General features: G+C 50.3%; 6 protein-coding genes across 6 annotated transcripts; 5 read left to right on the top strand and 1 right to left on the bottom strand.

Moving 5' to 3' along the window:
• Positions 1–1,690: 1,690 nt before the first annotated feature.
• AKAW2_61348A (uncharacterized protein) lies at positions 1,691–2,002 on the top strand (the record flags this gene model as incomplete). Its single annotated transcript, XM_041680930.1, has 1 exon — positions 1,691–2,002. The coding sequence occupies one exon, from the start codon at positions 1,691–1,693 to the stop codon at positions 2,000–2,002; it is 312 nt and encodes a 103-aa protein (XP_041546846.1).
• A 1,339-nt stretch (positions 2,003–3,341) lies between these two features.
• Positions 3,342–6,303, top strand: chsC (chitin synthase C; the record flags this gene model as incomplete). The annotated part of the gene is made up of 5 exons (XM_041680929.1): positions 3,342–3,428; positions 3,480–3,894; positions 3,954–4,315; positions 4,426–6,102; positions 6,166–6,303. 5 exons carry the CDS (start codon positions 3,342–3,344, stop codon positions 6,301–6,303), a joined length of 2,679 nt encoding a protein of 892 aa, XP_041546845.1.
• A 522-nt stretch (positions 6,304–6,825) lies between these two features.
• AKAW2_61346S (uncharacterized protein) lies at positions 6,826–7,599 on the bottom strand (the record flags this gene model as incomplete). Its single annotated transcript, XM_041680928.1, has 1 exon — positions 6,826–7,599. The coding sequence occupies one exon, from the start codon at positions 7,597–7,599 to the stop codon at positions 6,826–6,828; it is 774 nt and encodes a 257-aa protein (XP_041546844.1).
• A 1,726-nt stretch (positions 7,600–9,325) lies between these two features.
• Positions 9,326–9,973, top strand: AKAW2_61345A (uncharacterized protein; the record flags this gene model as incomplete). The annotated part of the gene is made up of 2 exons (XM_041680927.1): positions 9,326–9,355; positions 9,416–9,973. The coding sequence occupies 2 exons, from the start codon at positions 9,326–9,328 to the stop codon at positions 9,971–9,973; spliced, it is 588 nt and encodes a 195-aa protein (XP_041546843.1).
• Positions 9,974–11,911: 1,938 nt separating this feature from the next.
• Positions 11,912–13,123, top strand: AKAW2_61344A (uncharacterized protein; the record flags this gene model as incomplete). The annotated part of the gene is made up of 2 exons (XM_041680926.1): positions 11,912–12,130; positions 12,194–13,123. The coding sequence occupies 2 exons, from the start codon at positions 11,912–11,914 to the stop codon at positions 13,121–13,123; spliced, it is 1,149 nt and encodes a 382-aa protein (XP_041546842.1).
• A 1,570-nt stretch (positions 13,124–14,693) lies between these two features.
• AKAW2_61343A (uncharacterized protein) lies at positions 14,694–15,063 on the top strand (the record flags this gene model as incomplete). The annotated part of the gene is made up of 3 exons (XM_041680925.1): positions 14,694–14,828; positions 14,890–14,957; positions 15,018–15,063. The coding sequence occupies 3 exons, from the start codon at positions 14,694–14,696 to the stop codon at positions 15,061–15,063; spliced, it is 249 nt and encodes an 82-aa protein (XP_041546841.1).
• Positions 15,064–16,566: the final 1,503 nt, after the last annotated feature.

Raw genomic sequence — 16,566 nt, 5'->3', positions numbered from 1 at the left:
AAATATATGTAGAGATGTGCTGATCGCAGACAATTCAACATGCATTCCGGGGACTAGTAGTTGAGAGAGATGCCACTATGATAGTATTGACACTGGCATCCAAGACAGACGATCAAGTCCAGAAAAGGCAGGTGCGACCGATGCGGAAGGAACGAACGGGATGCCGACTGTTGTGGACGCCTGAGGCTACAGCTGTAGAAAATGTTGCTGCCTGGACGAGAGAGAAAGCAATTACTGAGATCACGTGGAGGTGGAGCTAGTGGCTCTGGCCGGACTCGGACCGAGATCCCGCTGATTCAGCAAGCCAAGACCGCCAATCGGTAAATCCTCCCCCCGCTCAAGCTTCCATGCAGAAACTATCCGATGGATGCAAATCATCATATCCGTTTCAGCACTTCAGCTATGGCCGTCACTATCTACGAAGCAGTATGCTTTTCCAATGCCACCAGGAGTCTTCGAATAATATTTCCGACACAAAAGGGCTTCCGCAAGGTGGCAGCCAAACACCAATGTCAATAGCTGCCGACATTCCACCACTTGAGACGCAATGCACGTCTGACATTTGGGTTCGGCCAAGCCACGTCTGAGATTGCTTGTGTGCAAAGCTTGGCTTCACAGCTGGCAATGAGCAATACTACTGCTGCTAACTCGTCTCTCATAGGATGTCCTGCATACCTTTTGCATGCATGATTCCGTACGGTTCAACAAAACAGTGGCTTGTCAGGCACCACGGCTAGTTATTCACTTTTCTCTTCTTCGTCTCATTTACCTCCTTCAGGGACTATTTACAGGGTCGATAGTATAAATAGATATCGACTAAAATAGTACCGAGCACTCCATACCGATTACTACCAAGAATATCGCCCTGAGTCCCTAGTTCTACCCTTGTGGCTTTGCATTTCTCCATTCTCGTCGGCAATTCATCCATCAAGAATTGAGTCGAGTCAGTCGTCTTCATGATGGTGGTGAACACCCACTGGAGGCAATATATATATCCGCCATCCCTGCGGAACAGCCACACTACTAAGTGGATGAATTGAGACATCCACCCCAGAAATAGCAGCAGAATTCTGTACAAGATTTTACACTCAATTCTCTCTTGTTTTTGGAGCCTACGATTTACATCTTTCGTGCTCTAATCCTACATATCTTAGACCTGGTTGTGAATGGGCGGTGCTAAGTGTCAAATGTCCGAATATGCGTGAGACATGGACGGCCACGGAGCGCCACGCCCAAGGGTGATCCGCCCGTGTGTGGAGCCAGCCAGTCGAACGCTGGGAACGTTGCGACTCAGTTACCAACTAGTTCGTCATCCACCACTGTTGTGGTGCCTCAGGCGAGAGGATGAGTCCTGGAAGACTATTTACCCCCTTCGCTTGGAGATTGGACCATTGCTCCATAATTGTCGTATTGCCAAGATATCATTCAAATTCTTTGCCTCGAGAGGAGGGTCGGACAAATGAATATATAAGAAGAAGAAGAGGAACACCGCACCGGAAAACCCAGGTTCAACATTTGAAGTCAGCCTGATGGGAGCCTGCCAGTCCGCCGTTTTGGCCGAGCTGATTGCTGCCTGGCAAACGAGTGGTGATTGGCCCTAAGAGCTTGACACTGACCCCCTTTCAATTCCCCCTTTAGTGCTCGCTCCTCAAGTCAGAGACGACGATACTAACCACCCGAGACGAGGAAGATGATCCTGGCTCGGATGGTGAAACTGGCGTTGCCTTGGGACCTGTCACTTTGGTTTCTGATTATCTTACAGCCTTACGTTGAAAACGAGTCAGCGCAACTGCATGATGGTGATGGTTCATTCTATTCTATCGCGCGCGAAAGAGCAATTGCGCAGAAAAATTTTCTCAACGATGACAATCATGTCCTCATTCTCTTTAGCTTCTGCTCTGTTGGCTTGACTCCTTTTTTTTTTTATTTGGTTTGCCGCTTCTCTTGTTTCTTTCCTCTCAATTTCCCCCCCTTCTCAATCCAGTCCATTGAACTTACCTGAATGGGAACTTGCCGGAAATGGAATTTTGCGTGGCCGAAAATCTCCACTGTGGATCACGCGATTGTTCGCTGGCCCCAACGGCAGCCAATCATAATAGGACTATAGCTCGCTTTGATCGGAAAATTGGCCGGACCGGGGTCCACCGGCTGCGCGTCTTTTCGGAAGAACCTCTGCTTCTTTCGCCTTGTTCACCTTCATTTCCACTTGCACCCGCGCTTGCTGCTGCTCGTCTTTCCATCCGAACTCGCATATTCGCATGGTTGCTCGGTCTTAGCTACCATAGTCGCTCAGACTAAATCGCCGCTAGTAGGCATCCTCATTCTTGGGTCCAATAGGATTCCCCCGGCCTTCGTCATCCACTGGATCCGATCCGGGAACCATGACAGTCCGCCGAATTTTCTCGACGCCCACCTTCAACGCCCGCCCATCACATCATCCTGTCTGCCCCCTCCTCCGTCTTCGTCGTCGCAATCGTTTTCCACCGTCAACGCGGCCACACACACTTCGCCTCTTCTTGCCCAAGAGCGCTATGTTGGAACCCTTTTCTGTATTCTCCGTCGAGTCCGTGGGATCAGGGTCATGAGCCCGTATAAATATATCCTGTCGACCATGGGTATCCGTTGATGGAGGTGGTCCCCCCGGATAAGGATTTTTACTCCCGGTGGAGCCAGGCTGCTGACGACAAGAGATCTTAAACATCCGCTACCGACAAGTCAGAACCGTCGCTGGCCATTTCCAGTTCCTGTGCACTGCCCGGCGTGGCTATAATGCTGGTCTGCATTGTTCCTGGCGGGCCAAAAAGGAAAATTATCCTGCTCCCACTGCGACGGACAAGCATCATCTGGCTACTATTCTGGTATCGCCCCCCCGGTCCGCCAGATATATCGCACACTGTAAACACGCATCCTCCGTCGAATTATCGCCACTACTCTCCAAGGCTTAGACTTTCATCCCCCGCCATCTCGTCCTCTTATTTGCCCTATCCCGTAGCTGCTTCGTTCCCCCCTATATATAGTTCTTGGGCACGTATCCAATGGTCCATGGGTGCTCCACTCCTCTAGCAGTTGGTTTATCTACGCCCTAGCCCAATTGACGGTTGCGTGGTACCGTTGTTGTCCCCAGCCCATTTTTTCCCCCCTAGGCCCTCTTTTCCTTCCCTCCTTTGGGGGGCTCCTGTTTATTTTTGTGCCCTTTTAATTTTGCAGTGTTATTTTTGGGATCCTTCTTTGCCCAGCCCCAGAACCTCCCTAGAACCCTCGTTATACTTTTACCCTTTCCCTGTTTGCCTCAAGAAGACCACCCGTCGCAACCTCCGGCAATCCCATCTTCAACCTTCAAGATGGGTACGCCGACACATCCATACTCGGCCCATTCGCCGCGGGAAAGCGAAAGCAGCTACTTCTCCCACACGTCTCCCCCCCATGGTGTGAGTGTGTCCCGTCCAGCTGGCCGCCCGTTCACTACCTAATCGTGATAGCTCCAAACTTACCACTCCGAGCAACATGAGCACGACGAGCAGGAACAGTCTCTGCTGGAGCGCAACAATTCCAGCCACTACGGCACGCCCTTCGATGACCCTGCCGTGTCGACAGACTCCATCCGTCGCTACACTCTGCACGACGACGGTCCTGCGGTCTTCGCCGCGCCCCCTTACCAAGAATCCGAAGCCGCTTCCGAAAACACCTTCCGTGCCCGGAGCAATGGCGACAAGGCTTCCCGTGAAGGGAGTCGCGCGGGTGCCCTGCGCCGTTACGGAACGAGAAAGATCAACCTGGTGCAAGGTTCCGTCCTGAGTATTGACTACCCGGTGCCGAGTGCCATCCAGAACGCCATCCAGCCCCAATACCGGGATGCGGAGGAGGCCTTCTCCGAAGAATTCACACACATGAGATGTAGGTGCCATGCGACTTTGCGGAGATGGCCAATTGTCCGGCTGACCAAAGCATCACAGACACGGCCGCCACCTGTGATCCCGACGAGTTCACCCTGCGCAACGGTTACAATCTCCGGCCGGCTATCTATAACCGGCATACCGAGTTGCTGATCGCCATCACCTACTACAACGAAGACAAGGTCTTGACCGCGCGTACCCTTCACGGTGTCATGCAGAACATCCGTGATATTGTCAACTTGAAGAAATCCGAGTTCTGGAACAAGGGTGGCCCTGCTTGGCAGAAGATCGTGGTCTGTTTGGTTTTCGATGGTATTGAGCCCTGCGACAAAAACACACTGGATGTGTTGGCGACGATTGGTATCTACCAGGATGGAGTCATGAAGAAGGACGTTGACGGGCGGGAAACCGTCGCCCACGTTGTAAGTTTTGCTTCTTTCCACTTTCCTCCGATGCCGCCGTTGTGCAGACCGCCTTTGGACCATCGGGGATCGGCACCGCAAGGAGTCCGATTGTGTACTGACCGTCGCAGTTTGAATATACTACCCAATTGTCCGTCACTCCGACGCAGCAGTTGATTCGGCCCCAGGGCAATGAGTCGACCAACTTCCCTCCGGTGCAGATGATCTTCTGTCTCAAGCAGAAGAATAGCAAGAAGATCAACTCCCACCGTTGGCTGTTCAACGCCTTCAGTCGTATCTTGAACCCCGAAGTCGTCATTCTGCTGGATGCCGGTACCAAACCCGGTCATAAATCTCTGCTTGCTCTCTGGGAGGCCTTCTACAATGACAAGACACTCGGTGGAGCCTGTGGTGAGATCCATGCAATGCTGGGACAGGGCTGGCGCAAGGTCGTCAATCCGCTAGTCGCTGCGCAGAACTTCGAGTACAAGATCTCTAATATTCTCGATAAACCCCTGGAGAGTGCTTTCGGTTATGTCAGTGTCTTGCCTGGTGCATTCTCTGCCTATCGGTATCGCGCTATCATGGGCCGTCCGCTGGAACAATACTTCCACGGAGACCATACGTTATCAAAGCGCCTTGGAAAGAAGGGTATTGACGGCATGAATATCTTCAAGAAGAACATGTTCTTGGCCGAGGATCGTATTCTCTGCTTCGAATTGGTGGCCAAGGCTGGCTTCAAGTGGCATCTCAGTTACGTCAAGGCGTCCAAGGGTGAGACCGATGTTCCGGAAGGCGTGGCAGAATTCATCAGTCAAAGACGTCGTTGGCTGAACGGTTCTTTTGCCGCTGGTCTGTATTCCATCATGCATTTCGGTCGTATCTACCGCAGCGGTCACAGTATCATTCGCATGTTCTTCCTGCACATTCAGATGCTCTACAACGTGTGTCAACTGATCATGACCTGGTTCTCCCTTGCTTCTTACTGGCTCACTAGTTCCGTCATCATGGATCTGGTGGGTACGCCGTCTACGAGTAACAAGAACAAGGGTTGGCCATGGGGCAACGACGCGTCGCCCATTGTCAACAACTTCGTCAAATACGGTTATGTCTGGGTTCTTACGCTGCAGTTCATCATGGCTTTGGGTAATCGGCCGAAGGGTGTCAAGATTCCTTACATCCTGTCCTACCTTTACTTCTCCCTCGTCCAGTTGTACGTCCTCATCCTGTCATTCTACCTGGTCGTGGGTGCCTTCAACGGTGGTATGATGGACTTCAACTTCGACGAAGGCGTTGGCACATTCCTCTCCTCGTTCTTCAGCTCCAGCGGTGGTGGTATCGTCCTGATCGCTTTGGTCTCCACCTACGGAATCTACATCATTGCGAGTGTCCTGTATATGGATCCCTGGCACATCATCACCAGTTCCTGGGCCTACTTCCTGGGTATGACGACTTCGATCAACATCCTGATGGTCTACGCGTTCTGTAACTGGCACGACGTTTCATGGGGTACCAAGGGTTCAGACAAAGCCGAGGCCCTGCCTTCCGCGCAAACCAAGAAGGACGACGACAACAAGCAGAACTTCATCGAGGAAATCGACAAGCCGCAAGCTGATATTGACAGTCAGTTCGAGGCAACGGTGAAGCGGGCTTTGTCGCCGTGGATCGAGCCAGAGGAAGAGGGCGGCAAGAGTCTGGACGATGCGTACCGCAACTTCCGTACTGTGCTCGTGTGTCTGTGGGTGTTTAGTAACCTGCTCGTGACGCTGTTGATCACCGCCACTGGAGTAGACAAGATGTGTCTGACGGTACGTTCCCTCCCTGTTCTCCGGTAAAGCTATAACTCGTAACATCATCTAACGAACTTCCAGAACACCTCCACCACCCGTACATCCTGGTACTTCGAGGTCATTCTGTGGATCACGGCCGGTCTGTCGTTGTTCCGTTTCATCGGCTCGCTGTGGTTCTTGGGCCGGTCGGGTATTCTGTGCTGTGTGTCCCGGCGCTAATTGCGAATGCGTTGGGAAAAGAGAGCGCACCGAGACCTATTTCTCTACATACCTATCCACCTACCCACCTATCCTGCATGATTATGTCGTGTTATCCAGCGCGTGGTTCCATGGGATTGTACATTTATGGACCTGTTTGAGTGTTGTTCTATTTTGTTTCCCCTTCTATGCAATGATAATAATAGAGCGGTTTTGATCTATTGGTGAAATTGTTGGAATTTAGAATAGCTGAGATGATTGATAAAAGAATGACATGACCAATTGCATACTACCAGTTCACCGTGAGCGCAGAGTATTGAAATTCAACGGATACTATTCCCATTCGAAGAAAGAAAACAATAGCGCCAATGTAACCACAGAATCACCAGCTGCCAGCAGAACAACCAACCATCCAAGCCCAGACCCATCAGCCTACCCGGCCAAAGCCAGAGCCAGCTCCAGCTCCAACTTCAAGCATACTAACCAACCCCACCCAAAGCTCCAGAACTTCGTTCCAATAAACCTTCTCACAGGGAACCACAACTACCAACCATCATTCCATTCATCATCCTTCTTCCCCAGTGCTTTCTTCACAGTGGCACACCCCTCCACATCACCCGCATGGGCCTCAAGAAGCGCCTCCAACGACAGCCTAGTAATATCGCACACCTCCTGAGACGAGATATTACCCACCTCAATTTGCAGATCAAGACAAGCCTCATGGAAACAATGAAGCTTCGCACACACTGCGTCCATCTCGGTCCGAATTTCCTGCGCTTGATCCCCGAGAGCCATTAGCTTATCAGCGATATCCTGAAAGGCCTTGAGGTTCTTCTCATAGACCTTTTCGCCCTGCTTGATGATGTTGAGAGCGGTGTCTACCCAGGGTACATTCTCGCGAATGTCACCCCATCCGTCTGACTTCTGCTCGAAAGGCCCCCACTCACGGAGGTTGTCTTCGGTGTAGATGGTGGAGTCCGCTTCGGCAGCGGTGGTGGCGGGAGTGGTTGCGGATTCGAGTTGTTCCACCAGGACCTTCAGGTCGGCGACGAGGTGGGCGGGAATGGTAGGCTTGGTGGTGGTCGAGGTAGTGGTAATGGTGCGCTTCGCGTCCCGGGTTGCAAAAGTTGGGGAAAGTATAGGACGTTTCTTCTGCGGAGTGGAACTGGAAGCTGACCAAACAACGGAGGGCGCGGCGGAGGAGGTGGAGGGAGTCATGGCGAAGGGGAATTTGGTCGACGCGGCACGGTTGTTCAGGGCTTTGGAGAGGGAGTCCTTAAAGTTCTCCCGCTTAATGTTGACTTTGGTGTCGTCCATTGTTGATGGAGATGATTGGGGTGGTTGAGGTAGATGCTGATGATTTAGAAGATGGGGAGATTGGACGGGAGGTGTGAGGGGATGGAAGATTGAGGAAGGAAGAGAGGAAGAGATGAAGGGGCCTTTTAATATAGGCAGTCAGTGTTGTTTGAGTGAAAGAACCTTGAAGTTAAGTTGTGGCTATTGGACTAATTCACTTCGTTCTACTTCACTTGACGGAGAGTGTTTAGTAGATGTTGGGAATGTCTGCAATGGTCATGCTTGATGGCTATTCTGTTGAAAGACCAAATACCCAGTCAAGCGCTTGTGTGTATTGTACTATTCATGTTTGAGTCAATGCGATTAGATTCTGTCTCGGTCAATGTATACTACTACTCTATTGGAATATGCCAGCTTGACTTTCAAGTGTTGGTGGTGGTGGTAGATGAGTGGCTATGGTGTGTAGTGAATAGAAATCTAGTAGATTGTTGTTGTTTTGGCATATACTGTAGCGGCTATTTGTCGCTCAGGAAAAATCATCCTCTACTAGTTAAATTAATATGAGTATCCATGTAAGCTCGGGCTTCCGTTATTTGGAGACAGCGATTACTTCGTGGTCTCTGATGGTCTTTGGCGTGGGGCGCTCGAAAGGTGCAGCAAAGGAGGAACTACACCCGAACAGAACCATACCTAATTTCAATAATGGGAGCGGATACCTTCGGCCTTGATATAGTTCTATTTTATCTGCATGTACACTGCCAGTGGCGATTTCCCAACGCGGGTTGAAGAAGACTTGGTGCTTCCTTCCCTAAATCATGAATGACCTTGATATGTAGTGGTTTTCTTTCTGGCCGATCCTGGTGGTAGCAGAAAACCTCTATCAACACTATAACCCAGCATATCCTTACGACAGAAATATTCTTTTGCGCGATGGACCTCCCAGTTTATAGTACAAGTCAGCCTTCGTTATGTGCCCTGCCCGTGGAGCTCATCCAAGCCATTCTTTGCAATCTTCCAGATCTCGAGTCCCTTAAATCGGCCCAATTGACGCATTCTGCACTTTACTTGGCCTTCATTGGCGCTGAAAGTCACATTTTAAAGCAGATATTAGCGCACAAGATTCCTACGGCGCTTTTACCAGATGCGTTTTTCGCCTTCGACGCATCTACTGTGGAGGGCGTGTGGACGCAAGATGAAGTGCACTCCATAATCTACCGGCATCGGACTCGCCAAATCTCTTCATCATTCCCTCTAAACCCCAAGTCTGCTTTCAAAATCAGTAAATTATATCGCTGGGTTCGACATTTCACCAGACACTTTCTCAGGCAGGCACTGTCCGACCCAATGCAGGGGAGAACCCACCCGCCTATGCCTTTATATCAACCAACATCCTCAGAAAAGTGTCGAGTAGCAAGGGCGCTCTACCGTTTCGAGATCCATCGCCATCTTTTTAGGATGCGTGAGCCGTATGCAAATTATGACAAGTGTTCACCGGACTTCCTGATAAGTGACCAATGGGGTTACTACTTCCGTCACTTTCCCGCGTGGGAACTTGAACAGATAGTGTCAGTCAGTGAGTATCTCTTTCGGAGGGTGGCCGAATGTGGGTGTCTCCTTCTTCCATTTCCTAGACCGGGTCGCATAAGCTTTGAATCCTGATTACTAAATAGGTTTGCAGCCATGCACACGGCGTGATTGGAGGTGGTGCACAGAGGGTATCTGGTATTATTCCAGCAGTGCCTGCCTAATGACAGATCCATCTCCTGTAGGAACTCTAGTGAGTCCTATACAGACCCGTAGAGTCAATTTCAGTGTGTATTGATCTGACCACAGCCAGTTGTGCCACGGCCTGCGGTATATTGGGCATCTCGTCACAGCTCAAGCACACGACCAGCCCATCATACTCTCCAGAGAATTGTTTGGCAAGCCTTTTATGTCTTCGCTGCCCGACATATTCAGGGCTATCTGGGAGTCTCAGGATGTATTCCACGCTTATCCATCACTTACATGCGAAGTCGAAGGGCAAATTATCGATTGGCAAGACACAGGGTATGTCGGATCCGATCCGGGCCCAGCTAATGCATGGCGTACGATGATGGCGGCAACAATCCCAAATGGAGGCGTATCTACGCAAGTTGGCAATCATTTTACGAGTGATCTCCGTCAACAGGGTTATGTGTTCTGGGATCAGGTTCGAATTGCGGAATGGGGCATCAGCAGCAACAGCATTGATCTCCCTCATTATTCTGCGGATTGGCAGCTGAGGTTACAACTTGCAATGGTTAGCGCCTTGAAATGGCGGCCACACTTGTATTATAATACAGGCGTGGGTAGCTGGTGGTACCCAAGAGAAACAGCCCCCTATCCTGTCGTCCGATTGCCTCCGAGGCAGTAGAGGAGCATTCTTTGGTGGCTGAAGATGAGTCACAGACATACTTTGCTATAGCGGAGGGCTACATCATGCCTTTCGGTCAGTGAACCTCACAGGCGGATTCAAGACTCGATGATTGGGGTGGTATGGTAGGATGATTATGTAGAAATAGATAATGTAGGTATCTTCAGCACCGAAAATTTGACCAGGCATGGCGTTGATGGGTATTCATTCATGGTATATTTTTTCTCCTGGAGACACGGGCCCAACATGGTAGCGTCGTACAGATTCCGTATCACTTCATCACTTTAGTTAGCACCGACCAGACGGGTGAAACTTTGCGCCTAGGTTCAAACATAACCCCCACGAATCTCTACTGTAGGCACTAGGCAGACGCAATCCTGGTGGCTGGCACTGCCACCGCGGGACAGACCCTGCGATGCATCTGAGACACGGAATTGCCGCTGTCTTAATTAGAGTTTGTAACCTCCCAATCTTAACAGACACAAGCCTGTGAATGTGTCAGAGGAACCTTCTAGCCAAAGAGGAGACGAAAGTCAGCAATACCCGACCCAACTGATTGAAGACTAGGCAGTATTAGGAATATGCAGGAACGCCATCGGTACTACATGACAAATAGAAGAAACAAAGAATGACTATCGAAGAGTTGTTGGTACGACATGAATATCAAGCGCGGAAGAAGACCTGTCATGTTAGAAAGAAACTCCCTTGCAGCAAAGCACTATGTAGAAATTTGGGCTGCAGAGAAATTTTGAAGAATGAGCTCTTTAAAAAATGACAGGGTGCTGATCGCGCCAAGATCGTGTCAATATTCGCGAGGACCCTGATCCTATGGTCTGACATGCCTTTCGGGCAGTGATCGTCGCAGGATCTGAACCTTGGATGATCCTGTCATGTATCTTGTCTGCTCTTCAAAGATGAGGGTAAACACGTGTGAGGATGAAACACCAGCTACAGTGCGAATATGTGTAGCCGAGATGAAAAACTCCAGCTTTCATGAGATCCATTCTGGAGATCATCAACACGCACACGCATACCCACACCCACACACCCACACACAAGTTAAGCACAAAATAACCGTAGATGATGCCGATCATCCTGTCTGCCTGCTCGTATTAGTTCTAGTAAATAGGATTTGCCCCGCAGCGTTTATCCTCGGAGGAAGCTGACGTTGGCCAACCCAAAGAAGCAACACGGTGTGAAAGGCAGTGAGTCCCATCGCCCACCAATCAAGTGGGGAGAAACTGCTCGCTACATTGACCTCGATCTAGCAGAGTCTTCTTGGCGCTAAAGCCAACAGAGAAGGGTCTGGCAGGAAAAAGCTTGTGTGGCGTAGACAAGTTAAGACACGGGCTAGAAGCCGAACAAAAAAGGGGGCCAGCCATTGACGAGTGGACACTCATTGCTGGAATTACCTCGGAAGCTTCCGAGCCAAGCTCGGGTCAAGCAATGGTTCAGCGCAGGCATCCATGAAATAAGGTTCCGCAAAGGGAAAAAGAAGGGCCACAAATACCATAGGAACAAATAGAAAACATGTCCATCCTCGAGTCTGAGTCTGCCTGATGGTGGTGGTGGAGGGAAGATGACGGGCGGGATTGCGTGGTCAGCCTTATAGGGCGCGTGTATTGCTGCATCGGTCTCCGCGGATTCCATCTCTTTGAACGGGATCGACTGAAACCTGGCTGCCTATTAGGTCCCTGATCCATCTTATCCTGTCTTCTTCCTACTGCTGGTACGATTGCAGTGCTCGTGATATTCATACTTATCTACACGCCATATCTGCAGATTCCCCTGCCATCTCCCCCCCAGTCATTTAGTCTCTCCTGTTCTGTTCCGTTCCCCTCATGAATATTTCCATTTGACCGACTGCTATCTTGGCAAACCGTCACTCTTTACAGATTCATCTATATTTTCTTAATTTCTACCTGCGCATCAGTCATCATGCGTACCCAGTTCCTGTGCCTCGCGGGCGCCTGGCTGGCCAGCTGTGCTGCCAGTCCAGTTGCCAGTCATCCTGGTGATGCTTCCGTGCCCCAGATGGCTCTTAAGGACTCGCACGCCCCGTTCCCCGTCGTGACTGGCCATGAGATTCATATTCCCTGTGCGACGATCCCAGGATTAAAGGAGGGCGAGGCCAAGGATGTCTCTAAAGCATATCTGGTACGTGCGCCCGTACTAACGACGGTCGGAAAGGGTCCAAGCATCACTAACCTTGCCATGTAGGCGATGAAACTCCGCACGGAGAGCAATGCTCTATTTGTCAACGATGTTACCGTCTTTCCTAGTTCATTCCCCATGCATTTGCCGGCAACCCGATACCAGGACGCGTCCAGGCAGAATGCGGAGCATCTGCTCCTGCAGTACGCCATGGACATCGAATATATGCCCCCTCGTCCGGATGGGTCTCTGGTGCAAGACATCTACCGTGTGCAACTCAAGTTCTTCGACCTTTCCGGCCGTCCTGCCACGACAGACACTGTCAGTGTTCGATTGTCGTCGCAGCAGTCGAGCGAATTGTACATAACTCAGATCTCCGTCGAGCCACTTCCCCACTACCATGACGCGCACGGCGATGGAAATTGTGTCTGGCACGCCAAGTACTGGAACTTGATTATGGAAAAGTACCGTACCTGGCGCGAGAAGAAAGAACACGGCGCCCACAAAGGACCCAAGTCGCAGGAGAATGACGACCACGAGCACAATGATCACCACCACCATCCCAAGGAGCGACCAGCAACCCACGGGGGAGCCGAGGAGCGCAGACCATTCCTCAAGGAACGACCCACCACACACGAGGAGGATAAGGAGAGCAGTCCACAACTCCCGACGACGGACTCCAACAAAGCTGCGCCCGACTCCCCGTTCCGGGTGTATGGAGTGGACAAATCTCTGCGACCGACGGCTTTGCGTAACAAGGATTACCGCCGGGACTTCTGGCGACTCGTGGTGCCTGCCATCATTCCGGGACTTTTGGGGGCCGTTGCTGGATTGGTAGTGTGCACGATGGGGTTGCTTCTCTGGAAGGTTGTGGCATGCACGTGTGTCAGTATGCAGCAGGGTCGGAGATGTCGGAAGCGTTGCCAAAGGAAGCAAGGCGTTTTCTTATCGGAGAAGCAACGACTACTGCAGCAAGATGAGCTGAGTGAGGCGTAGTCCCGTCACCCTACTTAGCATTAAGTAGGGATGATGGTAATCCTGCGTGGGGGCTGAGTCGGTCGCAGATGCACGGCGAGAGTTTTTATTGAATGATGTAAATAACATGAGACAAGCTGATTAATGCACATTAACTATTTGCTCCATGTGATAGCCTATAGTCTTATATTAGGGTGTGATACCGAGATGTCTCCAGTAGATGAATTGAAAGCGGGGTTTGGGTTACTAGTTACTAGTTACTCCGGGAAACCTGAGGTCTGCAGCAAACTATTGGAAGTCTGCCTTGGCGACCGTCACTTCTAAGTCAGAAGAAAGAGAGTATGTACCTAGTAAAATGGTGGTAGTAGTGGAAGAAGAGCCTTAGGTCCGATTTCCGAGCTGTCTCATATGGTGGTTAGTAATAGATAACTGAATGGACAGTTGTTGTTACTCAAAGGAAGCAGGGGGAAGGGCTGTTGCCTGGACTAGCAGAGACTGCATCATCCACTGGCCCCAATGAATCCCTTCCCTTCCCTGCCCTTCCGTGCGTCATGGTTCCCCTCAAAACCGGTCCTCCACATCTTGCTTTCTTCCTCTGCTGAAAATAAATAGCCAATACCACTGATTCATTTCTGCGATGATCATCCCTTAAGATCCTGATTGGCGTGGAAAATACGTACTACGTAGTATGTCGCTGCAGGGCTGGCGATACGCCGGGGAAGGGGGGCAAAACCGAGTAGGGTAAATTCCCAAGATGATCCACGGGCGGAAATAACCGGCTACTACAGAAATCCTTTCACATTTCTACGGAGTACTAACAATACTAATGAGTGGACTACTCAGTGCTTTTACTACTTCGAGTCGAGTGAGATTACGGAGGACCACAACTGGCTTGTTCTGGATCCTGTCATTGGACAAGCCTTGTCGCGAAGCTTGTCCAAAAGCTTAGTTGACCGCCAGTGGATGCTCTCTGATTGGGAGTGTGGCTATGATGTGTTCCACCTCATCACAATAATTATTATTATTCATTAATCAACCCATGTACCGAATCATTTGAATGGCTGGTGCCTGAGCCACCGATCATCCACCGTGTCTGATCCACTTCAGTTACTACTTTGTACCACCTTCTTCCTTCTCGGCAGGGCTGAGCCAGTGATGTCACCTCCACCTGCAACCGATGCAAGAATAGCAACCACCAACTGGGAATGGTCGACTGACTGTCTGTCTCTCCTCAGCTTCGCCCGCCCAATCCTTTCTAACCCACCAGCGGTCGACACGATCTATCGGCGCCTAACGGTGAGGTCATCACCTCGCCTAGCTTCTCGTTGGATGCTAATAGGGCTGACCGCTGGGCCCCCCGACTCCCCAGATTGCAAAATGGCCAACGGATAAATACTACTAACTGCCCCCGCCCGGTACCTATTCCTCTTCTTTTCATTCTTTAGCATTTCAGATACCCTTTCGCCTTCCTTCGGATAACTCCTTATCTACCCGTCTGACTCCGGCTCAAGTCAGCTTCTCCCATCTCCCAACTCTCCCATTGCCAAAAGAGCAAAAAAGCAAACAAACCCCAACAACAGCCACCGCCAATATGTTCGACTGGTTCAAATCTTCCAACAAGGAGTCTGCTACGCAGCAGCCCACCTGGAACCCCAACACCATGACCATGCAGCAGCCTTCCGCCCCGGAAGCTCCCGTTACCGAGCAGGTCGTCACCGGTCAACCCGTGCGTCCCACCCATATTCAATCCCCCTTGCATCACACAAACAAATCTAATATACCTCTAGAGCCAGCAAGAGACGATGCAGATGAGCCTGCGTGGTGGTGGTGAGGGCGAGGATGTTTGCTGTGGCGTGTATGTTTATCTCTCTATCGTCTAACATGCTATTGATCGACACTAACCATATGATAATAGGTGCGCCGGTCTTTGCTGCTTCGAATGCTGCGAATGCTGCTGCTAGATGAGATAATCACCCGGATAGACCATCTTCTATACCACGACCCTTAACGTCCATGTACTGTTAATATTGCTCGCATCATGACTATACCATGTTTTTAGCCTGGAAACTGAAGTGATAGAAGGTCCGCGTCCTGGTCTTCATAAACCAATGTCACAATAATATTTCGCAATATGCTCTTATTTCGTTCTACCTTTTCTCTTTCCATACTGCTTTGTACAGAATCTTTATAATACCTGGTGGTCTCTATCGAGGAACATTATGGTTCAATTCATGCATTCGCCGACACAGTGAAAGGTCAAGGCAAAGAAACACCTGCCAAAGTGCCAAGATCGAAGTGATTGCGGATTTGTTGTCGATCCCGATGACCAAAAAGCTTATCATTAGCATTTCGCTGAAAGCATGGTAACATATATATAGGTTATTTTCTAGACCACCGTCAATTGTGGATCGCCTTCAAGAGTAAGTGTTGTCGGTGCCAATCCATATCCAAAAAAGTTGATTTGATCCGTGACTTCACTGACAGATATTTATCTACTTACTAATAGAGACTACTCTAGTACTAATGTTAGTGAGGTGATTTTCTCATGAATCGATTCGTCGTCGAGACAGCAAGACTATTCGAGTGGCCGACAATTTAAGATATTTACCAATTACTACAGAGAATGAATGCTACCTCTGGCTAGCATCCACCTTCAAGTCTCCCAAGTCCCAACACCGAGGGGAATATACGGTGGTATCTCATCCCATTAACGTGGGGCGCAGCTGTGGAGTGACTGGCGCCGAAGGCAGCTTGGCACTTGATGCACAGCGCCCTGCTCTAGCCGAGACATCCGACCGGGCCGTTATCATGTCTGTCCATTAAAGGGCTTGGATCGTCCACGGAGAATTGATCTTAGCACTGTTGCTCCTGTTCGCGAAGGGTGATCCTCGACCCACGGGTCGTCCGCTACGGCATAGTAGTATCAAGCTATCTTATTGCCTCCTCACCATCTATGCGCCATTTTTAGAGGTATCAATGCTTTTCTGGACACTAGAGCAAGGCTGAAAGTGTGAGACTACAACTACTAGTGACTCGGATGTCGCTCGGCTAATCACTGGCGAAGCTGGCAGTCATCTGGTGGTGGCAGAGCAGACCAGAGGGCATTAGACAAACCAGAATCAATAGCGCTGAAATCGAACCAACTATCATGAACAGTTGCTGCACCTATTTAGGAAACATGCAATTTCCCATGCAGCGACTAGTTCTGACAGATAATTTGCGCCAAGGTCCAACCGTCGTTAGTTGCATTGATTCTGACTTCCGTGACTGATCTGGCTAGCCGCACATGAAGCCCAACTCCCTGACCCGTGGGTATAGACCTTCCACAACATCGACGTTAACAATTATCCACGTATATGATAACGATCCCCATTCATCGAAAGGCATAAAAAATACTGGTGATTGCCACGAGCCATAACGAACCTTGGTCGCGAACCGAAGAATTACATGGGCCTTAGGGTCCT

This window comes from Aspergillus luchuensis, chromosome 6 (assembly GCF_016861625.1).
Source record: "Aspergillus luchuensis IFO 4308 DNA, chromosome 6, nearly complete sequence".
Classification (NCBI taxonomy): Eukaryota; Fungi; Ascomycota; class Eurotiomycetes; order Eurotiales; family Aspergillaceae; genus Aspergillus; species Aspergillus luchuensis.
The sequence above is the reverse complement of the archived record's forward strand: the minus strand, read 5'-3'. Positions and strand labels throughout refer to the sequence as shown.